The sequence below is a fragment of the Magnolia sinica genome, chromosome 10 (genome assembly GCF_029962835.1).
Source record: "Magnolia sinica isolate HGM2019 chromosome 10, MsV1, whole genome shotgun sequence".
Lineage (NCBI taxonomy): Eukaryota > Viridiplantae > Streptophyta > Magnoliopsida > Magnoliales > Magnoliaceae > Magnolia > Magnolia sinica.
In genome coordinates, this window is record NC_080582.1 from 49134675 (window position 1) to 49157832 (window position 23158).

A 23158-nucleotide genomic window follows, 5' to 3' on the forward strand; every position below is an offset into this window, starting at 1 on the left:
AGAATTTATAATACATAAAAATAAAATATACTAGAAAGATTTATAGTGGATGACATATTTCAAACAATTTAACAACTTGTATATGATTTAAAACATAACACACGTATCACCATACAAATGATACACAAATAATATATAATAAGCTTCGCTTACTTACATTCATACATTTTATACATATTAACAATCTGTGGAATTATAAATTAAATATGACAAATTATATAAATGATAATAATAATATAAAATCATAAATGGGACCCACAACATCACTAAAATGCATGCATACATGGGGGAAATAATAATAGAGAATATGATGATAATAATAATAATAATAATAATAATAGTATAATATTATTAAAGGTAGTATAACATAATATTTAGTGTTATAGAAATCAGAACATGCCATATTTTCATAATATGACCATTAAGTCTTAGCTTAAATAGTCCCTTAGGCCATTTTAGCCATTGACATTCAATTTCGGGTTGATCCATAAAACAAATCAGCAAGAAATCCATAAACGAGACCTGAAGGAATTTGTGGGGCCCACCTAGGCTTTCGGTTTGACCGATCTTCGGTCGGAGGCCTTTAGTGAGGCCTATTAAGGGAATGAACGGTGTGGATTTTATCAAATCCACTTGTGGACCCCACATTTTCCTTGCACCTGTACACACTGCAGGAGCACCCGCTGTGCACTGGTCGGCCTAGCACAGTCAAACAAGTCTGACCCGTGACTTCCCGCAAACGGAGAGATTCTCTCCCTCTTTTGTTTTTCTTCCTTTCAACGAATGACGTCCCTGAGATTTTGATCGGTGGCCCACCAAATGAAGTCGGATATCTAATCCGAACCGTCCATCGTGTCAGGGAACTCTACCTGACCAAAACTCAACGGTCATAACAGATTTTATTGCGCACATGGACACACTATCTTCACTGTAAACCATCCCTACAAGCACTAGTTTCCGAAAATGGAAACTATTTTGGCAGGCCAGCTTGGCGATCCGTGTGCTCGTGCATCTTTCCATCTCAACCGTCCCTTGGAGGGCAATCTCAGCCGTCCATTTTCTTATGGTTTTCCAAGCAAAACCATGTTCGGTTTCGGTTTTGCCCACCGTATTTGGAGGCGGTTTCGGCCAGAGAAGATCCGGGCCACTTGTTGTTGATCCGATGGTCTAGAAAGGTTTAGGGCGAGCATAAGAGGCGTATGGATCGAGGAACAGTAGCTCACCCTCCATTTTCGCAGCTACAACCATGAAACCGGTCGTTTCCTCCCTTGCTCGAACCCACCATGAAAACCTCCCTGGAGCTTCACTCCAACCATTCTACAAGCTCCTCTGAGCTCACACACACCACCTACAACAATCAGTTTGAAGAAATAAACCCCCGTCTGCAATCTGTCATTAACGCTTGCATCTTCTTCCTCGGCGTTTTACCACACCGAGTTGACGCAGTTCGGGTCGGGTCTTACTGGACGTCCGACTATTTCTACTGGACCTTCAGTAGGTGAAAAGAAAAGAAATGGAGGAAGAAATAGAAGGAAAGAGAGTAGAGAGAGGGTTGACGTGGTGCAGCTGCACCACGTTGCTGACTCAAACCGAGCCGAGGTTGGACTGAGTTGGGCTGGGATTGGTTCATCTAGTCTCACTGCTGGACGTCCTAGCAGGTAGAAGAAAAAGAGAGAAAGAAAGAGAGGAGAAGGAAAACAGTGGTGGTGGTGACGCTGCTGCCGTTACCGCACCATACAAGCAGGTGGGCTGCACCCTACAGCGAGTCGGCCGCGGTTCGAGTCATGGACACAGTGACTCATGTGCAAGTTGTTGGCCAGGTAACACTCCATCCCCTCCCTTCATTTCTTTTCCATCCAACAGCACACAGCTATTGGAGCTATTGACAGCAAGAATCGGAATCGGATTCGAGCCAAATTCCACTGGTAATGTTGGGCCGGGACCCGTCCAGACCTCCCTAATACATCTCCCAACTCAGGATGGGCCAAACCAGGCCCAGTTAGGGCCTTGTCTATGGGTGGATTTCCGACTTAAATCGAGCCACCTGTTGGACCAAAAATTTGGTTGGCCTGGTCACTCTAATGTGGGCCCAAATAATCTTGTTCATGGGATCCTTCACTAGACCCATCTTAATGTATTATTGTCATTGTTACTATTAGGATTATTAAAATTAATAATATTAGCCAATTAGTAGGATATTCATGTTAGAACTAGTTAGTATAAACAAGATTTCAACTATCGTATAATAGTGTTCTAATTATCGCCATTAAAATATTATCATTAATGGTAGGTTAAAATATTTACTATCATCATAACGGTCATTATCATCATACCTAACATTGATAGTGGTTTTTCAATACTCTATATTACTAACATCACGGTTAACCATACAACAATTAGTGTTCAATCCTATGATCCAAGTCTAGGACTGAACACTAGGGTGAAAACCTAGATCTACATCAAATGCATTGTGCGCTAACATTAGCTATTATAAACAAATTACTGTTAATGATATTAGTGTAGTATCCATCACCTAAAGATATTATCATAAAGACAAAATAGATTACACTATTACATTGTAATGCTTAAGATTACCATGGTCACGAATATTGGTTACATAACTAAAAATTATAACCAACCATATCATGACATGGTGTTTGAGCTACACACGTCCTAGTCTAACTCCTAGAACTAAACTCTATGATAAAACCCTAATTCCACATTAAAACCCTAAAAGATGACCCTAGGCTATGATCTTCAATCCTAGGTAGTAATTAGAACTGAGGCCTCATTGTACAAGTTCATGATTTGTGGTAGGATACAATTTTAAAGGCGCAAGTTCTTAGCGACACTAGAAGGCAATTTAACGCATAAGGTGATGATTTTTTCTCTTAAGCTTTCCATCTTCTCATTAGCTTAAGTTACAGTTTTTATTAAAAATTATAATTGATATCTCTCTCTTATAATCACATGTATTAGCTGGTGGAAATTGAATTGCTATATTGCTTGCTTAATGTTCATCCTGTATATTTGTTCATGCTTGTGGATTATTTATGTATTGTTTATGGACTTTAAACTGGTACATTAGTGGAAAACCCCCACCTATAAATGTACACCCATACTTGGGATGTAACCCGACTGGTTGTGATTAAAATGGACCTTCGACTTAGTGGTTATTGAGTGGTGGTCTAAATGGATCATTAATGTGCGCTTACCATTCAGGGCTGTTGAGTCCAATAGTTTTCAAGGATGGTCTTTTATCGCATGATTTTGATACTCGCCCTATGAGGCTTATTTTGATAATTTCCTTATGTGGCTTGTTTGATATCGCCCTATGTGGCTTTGTTTTGGTATTTTTCCTATATAGGTTCGATATTTTATACCGTGCAACCACGCGATGGTAAGCCCCATATACTATAATATGATTGGCCACTAGTCGATGGGTTTCCATTAAACATCCTAAGATGGTAGCCTCATGAGCCGAGGATGGTGGTAATGGGATACTATGCCCGAGCTGTCAGCCTACGCTGGGCCCTGCACTCCCCGTAGTGACCGTGAGCTTATTCTAAAATGGCTGATTGCAATTGGACTAATAATGGGCTGGCAAATCATGCACGCATAGCATACTACGACGGCTTGGATCATTATGCCCATACGATTACGCTGCGGGTTGCGCTAATGACTAGCCGATTGATTTATGATGATGAATTGGATCACTCATGCCCATACGATTACGTTGTGTGTTACGCTGATGACCACTCACATCTTTGGGTGACGACCCTATTGCCTGTCTGGATGTTTTTTCTGGGGCACCGACCGTCTGGATGATTTACCCGGGTCGATGATTGCATTCATGCATCCATGCACCTAATAAGATTGCATTTCCTCTGTTTTGGTTGTCTGGATGTTTTATACAATCTCTTACCTAATGCGGCGGTGTGTAATCTTGAGGAAAATTCACACTGAGTTTGCCACTCTTCCATCAAATATAAAACCGTACAGGTAGTACAGGTGGCTTAAGTGATATGTATGTTCAGACTTGATAAGAAGCAGGGTACGATCACCAGGAATGCTTGACTGTGTGCTTGGATGAGCTGTGTGATCTTGCAGCTTATATTTATATGCTTTCTATTATTTCTCATGTATTAGATCATGTAATTCTCGTATTTGTTAATTTTAGAGACATTGGTTTGTATAAGTCATTATGGGCAACTTCTTGTAAATTTGAATGATAATGAAATTTTTCTTTATGTCAATTTGTCCACACTACGCTCATTTGCTTACTCTGATGAAGGAAAAAAAAATGTACACTCGAATTTGACCATCCTTTAAAGCTAACACTCGGGTTTTTGGGGCACGGGTCATATACTCGGGTCCTAAAAACCGGGGCGTTACATAAATACAGATGCTACTAATGCAAATGAGAGGGTAAACATGCAATACTTTAAGCTTGATCACTACATAGTAAAGAAAAATATACATTTTAGACCTCACATCAAACTTAGTCATGTGCTCTTTTGGAATCCACACATTAACATCACAATCAAAACTATGAATGAATAAATAATTAATAGGTTTTTTAGACTGTACCTCTTTAGGGATCTTACAATGTAATGTAATCATAGGAGAACAATTTACTAAGTAACAAAATGCATTAATGACTTTGCCCAAAAATACTCCTAGCACGATCCATAAGCATACTGTTCATACATTGTGTTGTGGAGTACCACGGATTGTGTAGTGCATCCCAATGTCATACTCACTACAAAAAATCTTAAATTCTTTTAATGTATATTTTCTTCCATTATTAGCTCTTAGACATTTAATTTTTCTTCCATTTTCATTTTTAACCAATGCTTCAAACTTGTTAAAATAAGTAAAAGCATCGCTTTTCCTTTTCAATATGTAAACCCATACTTTTCTAAAAAAATCATTAATAAAGGAAATAAGGTACTTTGAAACTCTTAAGGATTCTATTAGAGCCTTTCAAATATTAAAATAAATTAGATTTAAAAAATCCTTTCTTTTAGCAATAGATGAATGAAAACGAGCTCTATAGAGCTTTCCAAATTGGCAATCCTCACAAAAATCTGAATTAATAGACTTTAAAATGGGAAGTAAATTCCAATCAAAAAATACATTTAGTCCTTACTTGCTTATGTGGCCCAATTGCCTATGCCAGATTATAGTAGAGTCTATCATGAGATTTGTAACAATAACATCGCCAATCACGGTATCTCCAATCAAATGATATAAACTACCCATTAACTCTCATTTCGCCACCGCCATTTCCCTTTTAATCATTTTTAATTAACTCTTTTCACCTGAAAATTTATATCCATCTTCATAGAACTTAGTAATTTTGACATCTCTAATTCTTCAAATTTTATAAATCCTATCATCACTATGTAAGTTGTGCCATCATCGCATGACTAATATATGTAAAAATAATCTCTATGTGAAGTCACATGGAATAGAGCACCCAAATCTAAGATCCATTGATGGCTCAGATTCTCTTGTGGAATTACTGCATACAACACTTCTCCATCCTTGGATGAATTGCCTTTCTCGACTATATTTTCTTAGGAATCCTTTGAATCAGTTTCTTGATCATTAAATCAGGTTAGTAATTTTCTTGATTTTGTTTATTAAGTCTATAATTTTTATGCTAGTGCCCATTTTTTCTATAATTGCAACACTTACCTATTTTATGACCTTTTGACTTGGATCTCGTCTGATCTCTCCCACCGGTGCCCTTCTCAGTAGATCTTCCTTTGACCATCATAACATCACATATAGATTCTCCAAGTGTTTTTCTATGAGAGTCTTTAGTAAGAAATGTAGACATGGTTGACTCTATAGTGAGATTTAGACCGTTGTTGAGATTTATAATCAAACCATCTCATGAATTTGATATCAAATAGAGCAAAAGTTCAACCTTTTCTTCATCGTCCAATATTCACATTGGTTGTCACCAATCTGTTAATTAGGGTATTAAACCCATTAAAGTGTTCTTGCAAAGAGGACCCTTTCTTCATTTTCAAGTTATACAATTGCTGTAAAAAATATTTTGTTCTACATTGATTTTCCTTCATATAGATTTCACAATTTATCCCACAAACCTTTTGTCGCAGTTTGATTGGACACATTGGACAAAACAGAACATCTAGAGTAAGGAGGTCTTCCATGATTAATTAAATTTTCTTCTAAAATACCTCGTCTTTCATCTCCACAAGCTTCTTTTCTTTTCCCTGAATTACAATTGCAAATCCTTCCTTCACCAACACTGCGTTTAACTTTAGTTTTCATAACACGTAATAAGATCTTTCGAATTTCATCACCTTGAATCTAATAGAATCAATCTAATCATCTGAAATATAGTTGTGAAAAAAACACCAACACCGATCCTTTTCTAAAAAGTTTCTCAACCTTTAGCTTTGATACCAATTGTTGTAAAAAAATGCCCGCACTCGATCAATGTTAGTGAGGCTAAAATATAAAAGAGAATGGCCAAACAAAAGCTAAAAGGACAAAACCAAAACAAGGGACATAAGGCATAATGATTTATATGATTCAACAATATACCTACTCCATGAGCAGGAAAATAGAGCTTTATTCTTCACTAAAAATAAGAGAAATAAAAATGCAAGGCTTACTTCTCTCCCTCTCCCATACAAAGAATTCCACACCAAGGAATACTCCAGAAGATGAATTAATCGAACGTCGTGTTCTATCTACCCATGTCTCTCCTTAAATAAAACACCATATAAGAGAGCATAGAACCAAGAGATAAGGAGACTAGGTTTCATCTGTACAATTGTACATACAAATGTATAAGAGGTAGAGAGAGAAGGAAACAATTAGAAAGAGACGGTTTCCATGAAGAAGGCGTCTTCACATCTCACTCCACTCCCACAATTGTTAGGATATAGAATTGAGGGTCTAGATTGATTAAGTTTTTAATTACTCTAATTAGAGTTAGTGTAATGGCCACTTTGTATGTTAATTGAGTTATTCAACGAATGAAACTTAGTATTTGCAATTGAGAGAGATGGAAGATGAAATGGGTGGATTCTACTTCTTTATTCTATGATACTTATGTTGGGTTTGATTGTTACTTGAGTCAATCACAAATTACCCATGTTTGGTAGATCTCATTTTTTAGCTCAAATTGTTTGCCAAAACCATAGTTCTAGCATTGATACTATTATGGCTTTGGCACTACCATTCTCGTGTCAACAACATGGGGATCATACCCATCGTGAAATGAAGAATTTAATTATATAACCTTGATAGTTCAAGATTGGTGACTTTGACTAAGTAGTTGAAATAAGTGTATAAGCTTATCAGTGAGTATTCAAGTGGATGGTTATGCTACTAATCAAATCCCCCAATCTACCGACTTATAAATTTTATTTATTTTATGCTTTTTCTAATATTTTATACGTTTAGTTCTACTGCTCAGAGTTCTTTATTTGTATGTTTTCTTAAGTTTTTTAAGTCTAAAATATACCTAATGGGATGAGAAAATATTATCATTTATATATAGAAATTTTGTTATCATGATTTTAGGATTAAGCAATAATCTTAGGATTTTTTCTCCCAATATATTTGCTCAAATAATGTACAACTACTCTTATAAAAAGATCAATAATTTATGTTTTAGGTATTGAAGAAGTTTGACATTAATCTCATGTTATCATTACCTTCTTTAGGGTTATAGGAGGCATATTTAGTTTAGCATTACATAAGCAATATAGAATATGAATTTTGATCAACATATATCATATTGATGACTCATTAATGAAAAGATAAAAATATTTCTTACCAAAAATCCCAATTATATTCCACAATAGCTTAAAGAAGTCAGTGATGGTTTGGTAATTTCCTGGTGCTTTGAAAAGAGGTTTAAAAATTTCATCCTTGAATGTAGTAGTTTCCAATTTCAGCGGGTAAACAATCATACCTGTAAAGGAAATTGAAATTTATACATATGTTAGTTAAATAATGTTTAATTATAGATTTAGAGAATTATAAAGTGCAAATAATTTGTGAAATGTCCTTTATATCACATGTTAGCCTAACATTCGATTATTTTCAGGTAGGGCCCAAATGTTAACATAGTTATTGATCAAATCCATCCAATTGAGGGTATATAAAGTGATTAGTTGCACATTTAACTGACTATTCCATGCTCATGATCATGGATAAGATATTTAGATATAAGTGATTGCAAGTCGTATATAGTCCAAGGTGGACCTTACAAATGCAATTATCCTTACAAACGAATGGTGTTGCTAACACCCAGATGCATAACTCAAGTGGTAGACTGAGTGAAAGATACCTCATTTCAACATTGAGGTCTTGGCATCGATTCCCTAGTGGGGGTGGCTAACAGTGAAGTGTGATCTGACAGTAGGTGTACTAACAAGCTAACAAAAAAAAAAAAGAAAAAAGAAAAAAGGAAAAAAAGAATGGCGATGCTACCTATGAAGTGGAAGATCAATATTCAAATGAATAAGATCATATTATTAATAAAATTTTTACAAGTCGGCCATTCAAGAGTGGGTTAGAGTTTGACATTTTGGATTTATTTATTAAAGTGTCTATGTGCCCAATTGCAAGATTCGAAAAGTAATTTTTTAACGTTTTATTGCAGAAAGCTCCAATGATGGAAAACTCGATAATCCATCCTCTTAAGACACTCCCTCACCCAAAAAATAAAATAAAATGAAATAATGTGTGTGGGAAATGCTATTATAAGATTGAAGGTCAAGCTTAATTGGTCTCCACCATGATGTATTTGTGGTATTTCAACCATGCATCTAGTTGCTCCACTCCTAGACATGGGATATCCTAAAAATCAACCACATCTAAAATTCAACTGGGCTACATTATTTCTCTTTCTTGTGCATTGTTGTGGATACATATGATAGGTGAAGGTTTTTTTTTGTTATTTCAATGCCCATTCGAAAATTTGTACAATTATTTTTCCATCTAACAAAGTGGCATCAGGTGGTGAGCTCCCACCTCTTATTAAAAAAATTAAGTGGGCCACACTGTCCCGAACAATGCAAAATCATGCCTAAGACGTCTAAAACTAATGTAAGGGAGGGGGCCACATGGGTTTTGGATTGGCCCAATGTAGACATCCCACCTAAACGAGATTAAAACTACTTTTTAACTTCGGTTAAGCTTCAATCAAGAGTGTTTGTATGGATTGACACTTACCGGATCAAGGCAAGTTTCGGAAGTAGCCAACGGGTTGAATCAACATATCATAGAGCCCACCGATCCGTTTCCATCTAAAATCATCATCGTGTAAGACCTTCCGTATTATTTATTTCTATTGTCGGCACACTCAGGACGAACTAAATTTGCGAGCACCGATCATGCACTATGTTTTAGTACCACAATAACTTGAGACCTACACCCTAATGACTACATAGGCACTACGATTGCAATGTCGTATGGCACACCCCATTACGATACTTGGTTAGAAAGATACATACGTTTACATAAATTAAGATGGGCGTGCATTATGATGAACATATGATTGGTGAGTTGGGCCCACTTGTAAGGAATATATAAGGAATCTCCAAAAGGTATATTTTCTAAATTTTCATTCTACCCTTACACCCTCACCTATACTACCACAACCACTCTCCTACCAAAAAACCTAAATTGCCCTTAATTTACCCCACCTACCACCTATGTTTTCTAATATACCCATACTCCTCTCACACAACATTCCAAGCTACCCATGCCTAGCCCATCTCTCCCCACTCCCTATCCTATGCTATTGTAACACCCTGCCCTCTCGATACTCGGGTGTTACCCTGTAACCTAATTAGGCATGAAATTAAAGTAGCTAAAAGATAAACGACCATCACATTATCATCATAAACCGTCCAGTAGTCCATGGTGTCTAGTCAGAACCATGGTTCATCAAATAATTCGGTTGTGAAACAATTTGGTCCTCAGATCTCCATAAGCCAAAGATAAACCATAAGTTTAGAGAAGACCACCAATCTAAGCATTAAGTCTGCCCCATCTCTGGGCAAGTTTACCATCTAAACCTATAAGACCTTCTAGATGGTGTAGATCTTAGAAAGAGGGTCATCTGTGGGCCCAAATGGCCAAGCCCATTGCTTATCAACTTCGAGATTGAGTTGGGAGTTAAAGCAACTGAAAATTCATAAGAACCCGTGATTTGGGCCTTAAATCCTACTGCCAATCACAGTACGAATAGTCTTTGGACCTTTAAAAATCCTTTTGATTGGTGATGATCAAACTTAGAAGAAATATAATCGTTAGATTGGTAGAAGTTATAAATTTGACATGTGATCATCAAGTATGGCCCACCTGAGTTGAGGGTCCACTTGATCCTTGGTCTAATGGGCTAGTTGGACCCTTAAAATCATATAAAGGGTGGGAATTTTAAAACACATGATGGTGGACCCCACATTGGTGCATGTGTATGCCAGAGTGTGGCGCACCTGCAGTGCACCAAACCCACCCGTTCAGTCAAACTGGTTTGACCCAAAAATTTATGAAAAAGGAGTGACTCCTCTCTCTTTTGCTCGACTTTCTAGCCAACAACAAAAATTCAAACAGACAACGTCTGTTCACTCAAGCTGAGGCCCACCATCTTGATTTGATCCGTCTGTCATGATCGAGCGATCGATCTTACCAGAAGCACGTGGTTCACTAGCCTCCATGCATGTGTGCATGCGTGAAAATAATGGCGCAATCAGGCCATATATGTTACTTATCAAAACAGAGAAACTACGCCCGATTTTGATTGCCAGCTTAGCAATCCGAGGCAACGACCTGCCTTTAATCTCAGACGCTCATTTAAGGCATATCTTAGTGCTTCTTTCAATGCCAAAAATGGGCAAGCTATTGAGGGTCAAATATTGCATATTATCCCCCAATTATATCTCATTTTTATGAACATGATACTGCTTAATGTCCTATTTTACTCATATTTGTGTTGCAAGGTGAATTTAAGAGCTTGATTTGAAAAAGGTGATAAAAACATAGATTTAATGCTCAAGAATCACCAAAGCCAAGGATGGACCTTAGGAGGTCAAGATTGAAGAATTCACATGCCAAAGATCTAAGGAAACAAGTGATAAAGGAAGAGAATAGAAGATTTGTAGTGAAGAAAAGGAATCCTGAAAATTGTCCTGAAAACAGATTCTAGGACCAGAAAAGTCTAATTCTGAAAAACTGCCAGAATAATCTTCGATTTTATCGAAGACTGTTAGATAGTATTGAAGAACATATCGAAGACACTTTAATAGAATCGAGAAATTTAGGATTTCAGGCCAAACTCGCTGGACAGTTCTGGACTGATCTTTGATTCTATCGAAGACTGTTCGATAGAATCGAAGGATATATCAAAGACTGTTCGATAGAATCGAAGGATATATCGAAGATTGTTCGATAGAATCGAAACTGCATAAATTTGAGGTAGTTTCTAGATTTTTCCAAGTCGGTGTGGGAGGAGGTGTTGCACAACTATAAATAGGAGTCTCCAAAGCACTCCTAGGCATCATCTAAGGTTTGGAGGAGCAAAGAACAAGGGTGGAGAGCCGTCACCAAGCATTTTTCTTCCATTTCTTCTTAGTTTTTCATGCTTTCTTCTAAGGTTTTAGATCTAATCATGTCTATGGTTGGCTAAAACTCTTAGCTAGGGCTAAGAGGTAAAGCTTGTAGCGTGATTGGATGTTTCTATTATTTTGATTCATGTTTATGTTGAACTTACTTTGATTCTAATTTGATATTTAGGGAATACTTTCAGTTTTTAATGATTTATTGTGACTCAAATTACAATAGATTTGCAATAGCTTTGAGTATCTTCTTTTCATGTTTTGAGATTGTGAATTAGGAAATCTTGTTGTTCACCAGCGTCCCTTGGGCATGGTTGGATTATGGTATCCCTTTTAATCTTCATGATTCTCGTATGATTGATTGTAGGAATTGGTAGATCCTGTTGTTTGCCATTATCTCCTGGGCATGGTTTTGTGATGGAATCACTCCCAATCCTCATGACTTTCATCCATTGAGAATTAGATCAAAGGAATTTCAGATTTGATCTTAACTTCTATATTTTCCAACTGGATTAAGATAGGACTCCGATTCCAGTTGTATCCTTGAATCAAGCATAATATCACCCTGATTGCTGCAAGTGGATCCTTGGAAACCCTACTTCCCACCTTTTAATTCTTAAGTTTCAAATTAAATCTCTCATAATTACTTCCTTTTATTTTAAATTTAGATTCACATCTTTTTCTAGTTCCACTTCTAGTTGCTTTCAGAATACTCACGAGGTTAGTCCCTGTGGAGTCAACCTCCATCTCACCGAGATTATTACTACATCGCAACCCTACACTTGGGGTTGTGAACACATGCAACTTACTGTGAGACAAAATAGGCGTGGGAAGTCTTTCCACTTTGGGAAAATTGAGCTGGCGCGATTCACACGTCCCGTCAAGCTCCGTAAATTAATTTCGGCCACTCCCACTAGGGCAGCAATAGATATATCTGAAAAGAGCTTCTCATCTCGCGGAAGACTGTAAGCGGCAGAAAATATCACGAGTAGTGGGAAAGTGTGATGATTGGTGGGATTGGTGGCCCCCATAGTGATCAGTGGTCCCATCCGACCCATTCAAACGGCCCAGATTGTCCTGTTAGGCCATAGATAAAAATCAGCCATTAATAGCCACCTCATCTTCTCCATCAAACTGAAAAACCCACCATGATGGTGTGGGCCCCATTTGCAGATCAAAGATACTTTTCTGGTGGGCCACAGTGATGAAAATCCATCCCTCATAGTGGATTGACCCCATGCATGCAGGAAATGAAGATGAGTACGAGAGTGTGGCCACACCCATCTTGATCGTTCGCTGTAACGGCTAAGGTCGGGTGTAAGCAAGCCTTAAGCCTATAAATGGGGCCCTGTGTTCTCGGGATTCCCACCAAGGCTCGAAGGGTAAAGAGAGAAAAGAGGGAATGAGCTCGAGTATTAGAGCTGAGATTGGTGCCGCATTGCACTGAGTCGACTAGGCTAGCTCGGTTCGGGTCAAGTTAGGACCAGTCCAATGGTCTAAGGTCTAGAAAATATAGAAAGAAAAGAGAGAGAAAAGTGAGGGAGAGTGTGTGCTCATTTATCATTTCAACACAACTCGAGTGGGGTCGGTTACTCACTCGAACTCAGTCGGGTTGAGTCCCAAGTTTGCCAGATCAACAGAAAGGAAGGGGAGAGTGAGGTTCGTGGTTGTTCATCAATCTACACCCCATCCGAATCCAAGTAATGTGGATGGTCTGATCATGAAAGGAGGAAGGTGGAGACAGAGAAGGAAGGGAGAGCTGAGTTACAGGATGTAACTCGATCCCTGAGTCACGCTTCAACCACTTCTTTTTCCAAGTTAGGGTGCTGAACCATTTCCATTAGGTGACGATCTAAACACATCAAGTTAACTCGGTTTTGCATTGATTCACTAGATGTCATATGGTTTTAACAGTTAGAATCAACATCCGTAAGTTTGACGTCAACCAAGCCACTGCAGTGATTGTGCACGATGCTGAGTCGACTCAGTAGGCACTGAGGTCAGTCTAGGTAACGTCAAAACACCCCCACCTCTGTGTTAGACGAATGGGTTCGCCCGCTTAGATTCATCCACCAACCAATGTTGGTGAGAGTCAGTAGTAGTGGGTGAAACTGTTGCCAACCAACTCTCCAGGCCGTGACAGCAACTGCAAGCCAGGATCACAGTTGGGACCCAACTCTTGGTGGCCCAACGCCGCATGGCATTATGGGATCAGCTCGGCTGATGCAACCAAGTCAGGAAGCCATCTCGATAGATGCTAGATCAAACTCGGTTGACACGAGTTCTGGACTAAGTCAGAGCTGAAATCAACTAATGGGTCGCTGGGCCCACTAGAGCTATGATTACTGCTGGTGGGTTGTTAAGCCATTAAATGGGCTGTCCCGACTGGCTCGGTTCAGCCTGGCTCAGCTCATGGATGGATGATAATCAGGGACCCAAGCCCCTACTCGCAAATGTCCTCCATTTCGCCATAGAGATGGCCTCAACTGAGTCACTTCAGTTGAGTCAACTCGAACTCGGACTAATCCAATAAGCCCTTCATTTCAGGGCAAATTCAGTTGAGGTCTGACTGAGGATCATCAGTCCAAACCATAATGCGTTTACATGCAGGTAACACCTAACCAAATCAAAGGGTGAGATGTTCTTATTGTACACATTTGCTAACTCCGCTATAGTTACAGGACCTTTTTAATCCCAACTCTCCATCAAATCAGATACGTTAGATAGATTGTGGTTGGGCCAAACTTCACCAAGGTAACCTTATAGGTATGTAAATGTATTGGCATATGACACTCCCTCCTAAAGCCTATAATAGCTTCAAAATATCTAATTTGGGAAATTATATTAATAAGGACGAAGTATAATCTAGAGGTGAGATAACCTATCACAAGTTTTTGATCAAGCAACGGGGTTAGGTGATGATTTCTTCCCCTTAAGCTTTCCATTTCCAAATTAGTTTTCATTTAAATTACATTTGTTATCTTATAACTCATTATCACTTACACTAGTTATCGAATCTTAAGGAATGACTTACATTTGAACTACAACTGATAGCTTATAAACCATGTTCACATGCAATAGCCATTAAATCTTACATGTTAGTTTCCATTTAAATTCCAATTGATAGCTTATGCCTTTGATTTATGATTTCTTGTAGTAGTTATGAATTTTATTATCAACACATATCTTGCATGTTGTATCTATACACTTTCTCATGCTAATGAATTGCTTGTACGTCGCTTATGGAATTCAATTCACTACATCTACTAGTGGAAAACTCCACTTATGTATGTGAACCCACACTTAAGATGTAACGAGACGGAATGTGTTGGAAATGGACCCTGGACTTGGAAGTTACCTTTGGTGGTGGAATGTTAACGTGGGTTTACCATCCATAGGTTGTTGTGCCTACGTGTCTTTGGGGATAACCTTTTTACCACCCTGATTTAATATCGCCCTACGTAACCTTTTTACCACTTCGATTTAGCGTTTACCTCATGTGACCTTTTTATCGCTTTGATATTTGCCCTGTGTGGATTCAATGGTTCATCCTCATATAACCATGCGGTGGTAAGTCCCACATATTGATTTATGATTGGCCACTAGTCGATGAGATTCCATTAAACATCCAAATGTGGAAGTCTCATGAGCCGGGGATAGTGATATGGGACACTATACCTGAGTTGTTGGCTTACAATGGGTGAAGAATACCTCGTAGTGACTTTGAGTTTTCTTAAATTGGCTGGTTGCAATTGGAATAATAATGGTTGGACTAATCATGCATTCATGGTATACGGGAGATGACGGGTGGCTAATTCTGGATGTTGATGCACATGCCCTTAGGCCTTAGTTGTGATATCATTTTGCTAGCTCCCAAACCATCGACTATTGGCCCGCTTTTGGTGAGTTTGGCACTACATATGTATGAGACATACTTTCGCTGGTGACTTGTCACATACATGGGTCTCGCCCAAAAGCCAACTGGATAAGCATCCCCAATTGATGTGAACTCATACATTCATGCATTAAATAAGACTGGATCATGTATTGTCTTATATGCATTGATGTTTTTAAACTATGCTTGAGTAAGGCAGTGGTGTGGAATCTTAAGGGGAATTCACACCGAGTTGGCCACTTATTCATCGTATATTCAACCGTACAAAGAATGTAGGTTTAGGTGAGGATGGCTATGGTGGAGGTCCTGATGTCGTCATGGCAGGATTGTAGGAGGAGTATTATGAGGAGCCACGTCAGGAGGCGGCGGAGTACTACGAGCTCAACCAGTAGTTATAGTTATTTCTTTTCTAGTTTAACTCTGATACATTTGAAACTTATGGGTTTTGTACTTAAGGTCCCCAGTTGAGTGGACCAGGATCATGATATTTTGGTTATACGATAGTTCGCTATGCTTAGTTTATGTTATCACACTCTGAATATGATAATATTCTATTTACCTATTTAGTTAACACTTGGGTTTTTAGGAAGCGAGTTGTATACTCGGGTTCTGAAAACCGGGGCATTACAGCTACTCCTTTCCCTTCTCTGTTTCCCTCTCCCCATTCTACCCCTCTCTCTTTCCAACTTTCCCTCTCTATCCCATCCCATTCCATAAGCTTCAACACCCCCCAAAGAGCCCCATAAGCCTCACACGTCCCACCTTTGTATTTAGGAAGAGAGTGAGAAAAAGGTAAAGAAAAGAGAAAGAAAGAATGATTATGGGAGAAAGAGAGATTAAGGAAGATTGAGAGAGATTAAAAAAGAGATTGAAAGAGAGTTAGAGAGGGATCGGGGGAAGGATATTTTCTTGGAGGTAATCTGAATTGTTCGTAAAAGTGTGAGTGCATGTGTTGATCAACCAGTCATTTTTCCGTTCAATTTAAGGGGGCCTACTAGTGTAGGACCCACCTCGAAGTATATGTATTATCCATGCTTTTCCTCCATTTTGAAGGAGGTGGGACCCACTTGTCCACATTGTCGAACGTCGACAGTGTGTGGTCCACCTTCATATTTGTGTTGTATAGTGACGTCGACTCCAAAATGACCAGGGCCTACCTTGCTAGGTCCCTCTACCTGCATTATTTTCCATCTTCCTTTCTTTTTCCCTAACCTAGTCGAGGTCCACCCAGGGTGGCCCACTAAGACGTATGTGTTCCAACCTATTGATAAGGTCAATTAGAACTGGATGGTAGAAAAATACAAAGATCATCTTGGTTTAAAGCTTTGTGGGGCCCCAGTGACCTGGCCAAGTGAATAAATGGAGTGGATTCTCCAAGGTGGACCCCACATATGAGATTTTACAAAAAAAAACTTATAACATAGCTACTGGCACTCACTGCATACAGTGTCTAGGTACGTTGCTACTATTAGTGCCATCAGTTAGCACTGTAATTCTAAGGGGTCATGAATGTTGATTGATTTCTTAAATATGTAAATCAACAGGTCCGTTGATGACAGTTCGATGTCATCAAAGTCTTATTCAATGCGATTGAGAAAATCTAGAAATCCAATGTTGGTTGCTGGACACTTTGAGGTGTCCTGCTCGATGCCATTGAAGTTCTTCTTGATGCCATCGAAAAAATTGGGATTTTCCATGTTTAGTCATTGGAACGTTTTAGTGTTTGGTTCGACGACATCGAAGATGGTCGTGACATCAAAGGTTGTACGATGCCATCGAAGTTTCCCTCAAACTATCGTAGAGAGTTACATAGATTTGTGTATCTGCAGGATTTGTTTCCTATTTTAATTGTGATTCTCATAAAGATTATATATATGGGTGTAATTGCGAATAGGGGAATTCTAAGGCTTTCTAATTCATTCCTAGGGTGTTAAGGGCTTGTAAGGGGAGATTCAAGACTTGTTCAAATTGAGTATTCTCTCTATCTCTTTTAATTTCTGCTTTCATAGTGCATTATTGTCACTTTGTGCCGTGGTTATTTCCAATAAAGGTTTTTTCCACGTTAAATTTAGAGTGTTTTTGATTGGACTTGATAGTGCGATTAGAATACTTTGCTTGATTCATTTTTGTGTGCTTCCACGATCCCCTAACAAGTGGTATCAGAGTATAATATTGGGGCGCAGATTAAATCTGAAATCATAGTATCAATGGCTTCTTGAAAATATTATGGGAAAAATAACTTTAAATTATGGAAGGTTAAGATGACCAGTCTCCTAGTTTAACAAAGATTGGATGCACTCCTGGAGAAGCGACCAGAATATATGATAGATGATAAATGGAACAAGATGGATAAGAAAATGAGAACCTCTATCCAATTATTTCTAACGGATGAGATCCTCTATAATGTTACGAGAGAGAAAATTGCAGCAAGTACATGGGAAAAATTAGAGGACATCTATGTAAAGAAATCTCTTGAGAATCGCCTGTAGTTGAAGCTTCAGTTATTCAATCTGAAGATGGTAGGGGAGGTGATGTTAAGGCCCACATTAGTAACTTTAACAAGATGATCTGCAAATTGCTGGATGTGGAGGAAACAATGAAAGATGAGGATCAGTCATGCATCCTGTTAAATTATTTCTCGGCTTCGTAGGAGTCATTCAAGGACTTATTATGCACCGATAGATCGACCCTTCACATCGAGACCGTTATCTTATCCCCTCATGAAAAGGAGATGAGAAAGAAAAGTGGTGACGTGGGCGCCTCTACTGATGAATTTCTACGAGGTGGTGAAATTCTGATCGGGACAGTGGATCTTCTAGATCGAGATCCAAATCCAAGGGCAAGAGCAAATGAAAGTTGAAGTCTTAGAACTATGGGATGACTTGGCACATGAAGAAGGATTTGTATAAATCTTAAGGTAAGAAAAGATAACTCAGAGGCTTCTTCTAGACAAGCCAACACTTTTGAGTCTAATGAAAGTATGAGTGGAAGTGATGTGTTGTCAGTGTCTATGGTTAGACACTTATACAATGATCGTAAGTATGAGTGGATTTTGAATATTGAGGCATCATATCACATGACTCCTCATCCAAGTTGGTTCACTAGTTACAGAGTACAATGGTGACCAGGTATTTATGGGCAATGATAATCATATAATGTCATGGATGTTAGATCGGTGTGCATCAAGATGTTTGATGGCATGGAGTGTACCTTGATTGAGGTGAGACATATTCCTAATACGAGGAAGAGCTTGATTTCTCTTGGAGCACTCTCGGTGCTTGGGTGTAAATTCACCAGTTTTAAACGTGTCCTTAAAGTTTCAAAGGAGTCACTCGTTGTCATGAAGGCACAGAGGAGCAAGAACCTTTATAGGTTGATTAGGAGCACTTCATATGGGTGGAGTCGTAACGTCTGAAGCGGATTTCACATCTGCATGTATGTGCATGCACGTTTGTGCTACATGAGTGAGTGAGACATGAATGTACTTTATGACCGTTATTTAATTCTAGCTTTTAAAAGTTTGATTTAAGTATATGTGAACATTGTATATATGTTAAACATTTAAGTTTATCCTTTAAATCTGAAAAACATGTATGTAAGGGTGTTCTTGATTATGTGCATTTTGATGTATGGGGGGTGGCGCCCATGGTTTCCACTGGATGGTCATCATGGTTTGTCACATTCATTGACGACTACTTGAGGAAAGTATGAGTTTATTTTTTGAAAAATCAATTAGATGTTTTCACTAACTTCAAGCAATGGAAGGCGATAGTTGCAAAACGGTTAGTGCGAAAGGTGAGGTTTACAGGGAAAGATAATGATAGAGAATTTACTTCAGGTGAATTTAATCAATATTGTAAGAATGAAGATATCACAAGGCACAACATAGTGTGTCACACATTAGAGCAAAACGGTGTGGCTGAGTAGATGAATCAGACTCCCTTATAGAGGGCCTGATGCATGATTAGTAATGTTGGGTTGGGTAAAGAATTTTGGACTGAGGTTGTTAATGCGGATTGTTACTTGGTAAATCGGTCCCCTTCTACGTCCATTGATTGCAAGATTCTAAATAAAGTATGAAGTGATGATCAGGTAAACTACTCAGGATTGTGTGTGTTTGGTTGTGAATCTTACTCACATGTACCATCAGTTGAGAGAGATAAGATAGACTAAAGAGATAAATAGTACATCTTTATTGACTATGGTGGTGGGTGAAAAGGTACAGCCTGTATGACCGCGTCATACGGAAAATCATCATTAACCGTGACATTAAATCCGATGAAGGATCCTTGTTCTGTAAGGATGTACACAAGGAACCAGAAAAGTTAGTTATGGATGTTCAGGTAGATATAGATGATCTATAGGATGATATTGATATGCAAACAGAGGTACAGGAGTAGGCGGACACTACGTGAAAAATGGAAAAAAAGGACGGATTTAGAGACGATTCTGGACCGTCTCTAAAATTGCTTGGTTTAAAGACGCTTTAGAGACGGTCGTAAACCGTCTCTAAAATTTTAGACAGCCCCTGACCGTCCTTAATATTGTCTAAAAAATTTGAACGTCCACAAATCATTTAAGACGGTCATTAACCGTCTTGTATGGGTCTGAGACGGTCATTGGCCGTCTGCATTAAAGACGGTCCTTGACTGTCTTATATGCGGTCATCTGAGACGGCCATTGGCCGTCTCTATTAGAGACGGTCATTGGCCGTCTTTTACTTGTAATCTGAGACGGTCAAAGACCGTCTCCATTAGAGACGGTCCTTAGCCGTCTTATAGTCCTGGCAAAGACCGTCTATATTAGAGACGGTCCTAAACCGTCTCTATTGGAGACTGTTAAAGACCGTCTCTATTAGAGACGGTCCTAGACCGTCTTATAACTCTGTCAAAGACTGTCTCTACTAATGCTTAAGTCAAAATTTAAGAAGCCCAAAAAAATTATGAATTTCGAAAAAAAAATTAGTTGAAAAGCTTAGAAAAATAATTAACAATGTTTAAGAAAATTTTAAATTTTGAAAAAAAAATTGTAATTTTATAAAAATCTAGATTTTGAAAAAAAAAAATTAAGAACTTTGAATAATGTTGATAATTTTGAAAAAAAAATTCGATAAAAAAATAGTATTTTGAAAAAGAAAATTAAAAAATTAAACAAAATTGTGAAAAGTTGACAAATTGCAAAAAAAATATATTTTATAAAAAAGAAAACTAGATTTTGTATTTTGACAAGAAAAATTAAAAAGTTATATAACAAAAGTGAGATTTAAAAAATGATATTTTGAAAGAAATTTTAAAAAATTAAACAAAATTATGAAAAAAATTGACAAATTGTAAAAAAAAAATAATTTTTAAAAAGGAAAACTAGATTTTGTATTTTGACAAGAAAAATTAAAAAGTTATATAACAAAAGTGAGATTTAAAAAATGATATTTTGAAAAAAAAAATTTAAAAATTAAACAAAATTGTGAAGAAATTGACAAATTGTAAAAAAAAATATATTTTTAAAAAGAAAACTAAATTTTATATTTTGACAAGAAAATTGAAAAGTTAGATAACAAAGGTGAGATAAAAAAAATGATATTTTGAAAAAAAAAATTTTAAAATTAAATAAAATTGTGAAAAAAATTGACAAATTGTAAAAACAAATATATTTTTAAAAAGAAAACTAAATTTTGTAAAAAAAAAAATGTTAAATTTATTTATAATGAAAATGATATTTAGTTAAAAGAGTAAAAAACATATACATTTTTAAAAAAATTGTTAAATTTATTTGTGAAAAATAAAATTACTAAATTATTAGGCACATCCACTAATTGAACCTTTAATCATTTTTGGACAATCTAATCAGTTCAAATTAAAGAGTAAATAACTTCAGATGTTTAAATCAAATTTCACTAAAATTGTTGATCAATCTTGTTTGCCCAATATCTTTCTCATATGTAGCATGATTGAGGCGAGTAACTAGTCAAATTGAGAGTATTGATCAGTAAAATAGAGTAAATGGACTAGACATATAAAATGGGCCAAATATTCTGGTTAAAATTGTGACCCAACTTACTGACCTCATGAGAACCTAAGAATTGATGTTAGTAAGTTTTGTGGGCCCTATCAAGATGTGTGTCGAACATCAACACCGTGGATTTGATGTGTCCCTTTAGGTTATGAGATATCTCAAAAATCATCGGTAAACGAAACTCAAGTGGGCCATACCATTTAAAACTATGTGAAGACATCCTAAAAAATATAAAAGTACTTGGTGGGGCCCACATGAGTTTTGAATGCGGTTGAAACTTGGTCTGACCTCTCATCCAAGTGGGACACACATAATGAGTGGGTTGGATATGTGAATCACATTTAGGCAGGCCCAATATATGATTATGAATGTTTTAAGGAAACCTTTCTCCACTACATTTGAGTTACTCGTTACCTTTACCAGAGTAAACTCTGTGGGGTTCATCATTATTTATTTATTTTATCCACTCCGTTCATCCATGTTAACAAATAACTTGAGGTCTGAAGAATCAAAAGAAAGCATATCCAAAGCTCAAATGTACCACACCATAAGAAATAGTGTGATTGAACCTCTACCATTGAAAATTTCATGGAGGCCATAGAAGTTTTGGGTCGAGCAAATATTTGTGTTTTTTCTTCATTCACATCTTTTTGATATTATGAGCAGGTTGGAGGGCAAATAAACATTACTGTGGGCCTAAGGAAGGTATCAATCTAGAAATCATTATTCCACACTGTTTGGTGTGGCATGGTCCACTTGAGCTTTGGATTTACTGAAAACTTAGGATCAACCCACACTGTTCATCCATTTTTCGAGATAATTTTAGAGAATTATCTAAAAAATGAATCATATCCAAATATTAAGTGGACCACACTACAAATAAGGGGAATGGATTGACTACTCCCCCTAATACCATCCAATGGCTGGTGGTTGGTGCTCTGTGAGCCCTACCATGATGTATGTGTTTAATCCATGTCGTCTATCTATTTTTAAAGATCATCTTACAGTATGAGACCAAAAATGAGATATATCCAAATCTTTAGTGGACCACATTCCAGGAAACAGTGTTGAATGAGCGTCAACCATTAAAAAACATTTTGGGGCCATAAAAGTTTTGGATCAAGCTGATTTTTGTTTTTCCCCTTCATCTGGCCATGTATGACCTAATCAATATATTGGATGTCAAATAAACAGTACAATAGGCCTTAGGAGGATTTTAATGATGGATATCCAATCATTATTGTTTTCATATGGTGTGGTGCACCTAAGATATATACTTTTCATTTTTGGGATCAAGTCATAAAATGATCTTTATATACCTCTCAATTTTGGACCCCACCATGATGTATGTTTTGTATCCACACCTTCCATCCATTTGGAGAGATCATTTTAGGGCAATGTCCAAAGAATGAGTTAAATCCAAAGCTCCAGTGGACCCCAGCACAGAAAACAATGGGACAGTAATGCCCACCATTAAAAACTTCTAAAGGCCACAAAAGTTTTTGATAAAGTTGATATTTGTGTATTCCCTTATTTCATGTTTTTTTTCAAAAAAAAAAAAAAAAAAAAACTTTTGAACCAGTTGGATTTCAAATAAACATTCCAATGGACCTTAGGATAGTTTCAACAGTGG

General features: G+C 37.4%; 1 protein-coding gene across 1 annotated transcript in view; it reads right to left on the bottom strand.

The window, feature by feature from the left end:
* LOC131217511 (uncharacterized) overlaps positions 1–23158 on the bottom strand; it is a 159231-nt gene that overhangs the window by 27658 nt on the left and 108415 nt on the right. Inside the window, exon 3 of the mRNA XM_058212448.1 lies at positions 7829–7966. Within this exon, the coding sequence (XP_058068431.1) occupies positions 7829–7966 (138 nt within the window). The remainder of the gene's footprint in view (positions 1–7828; positions 7967–23158) is intronic.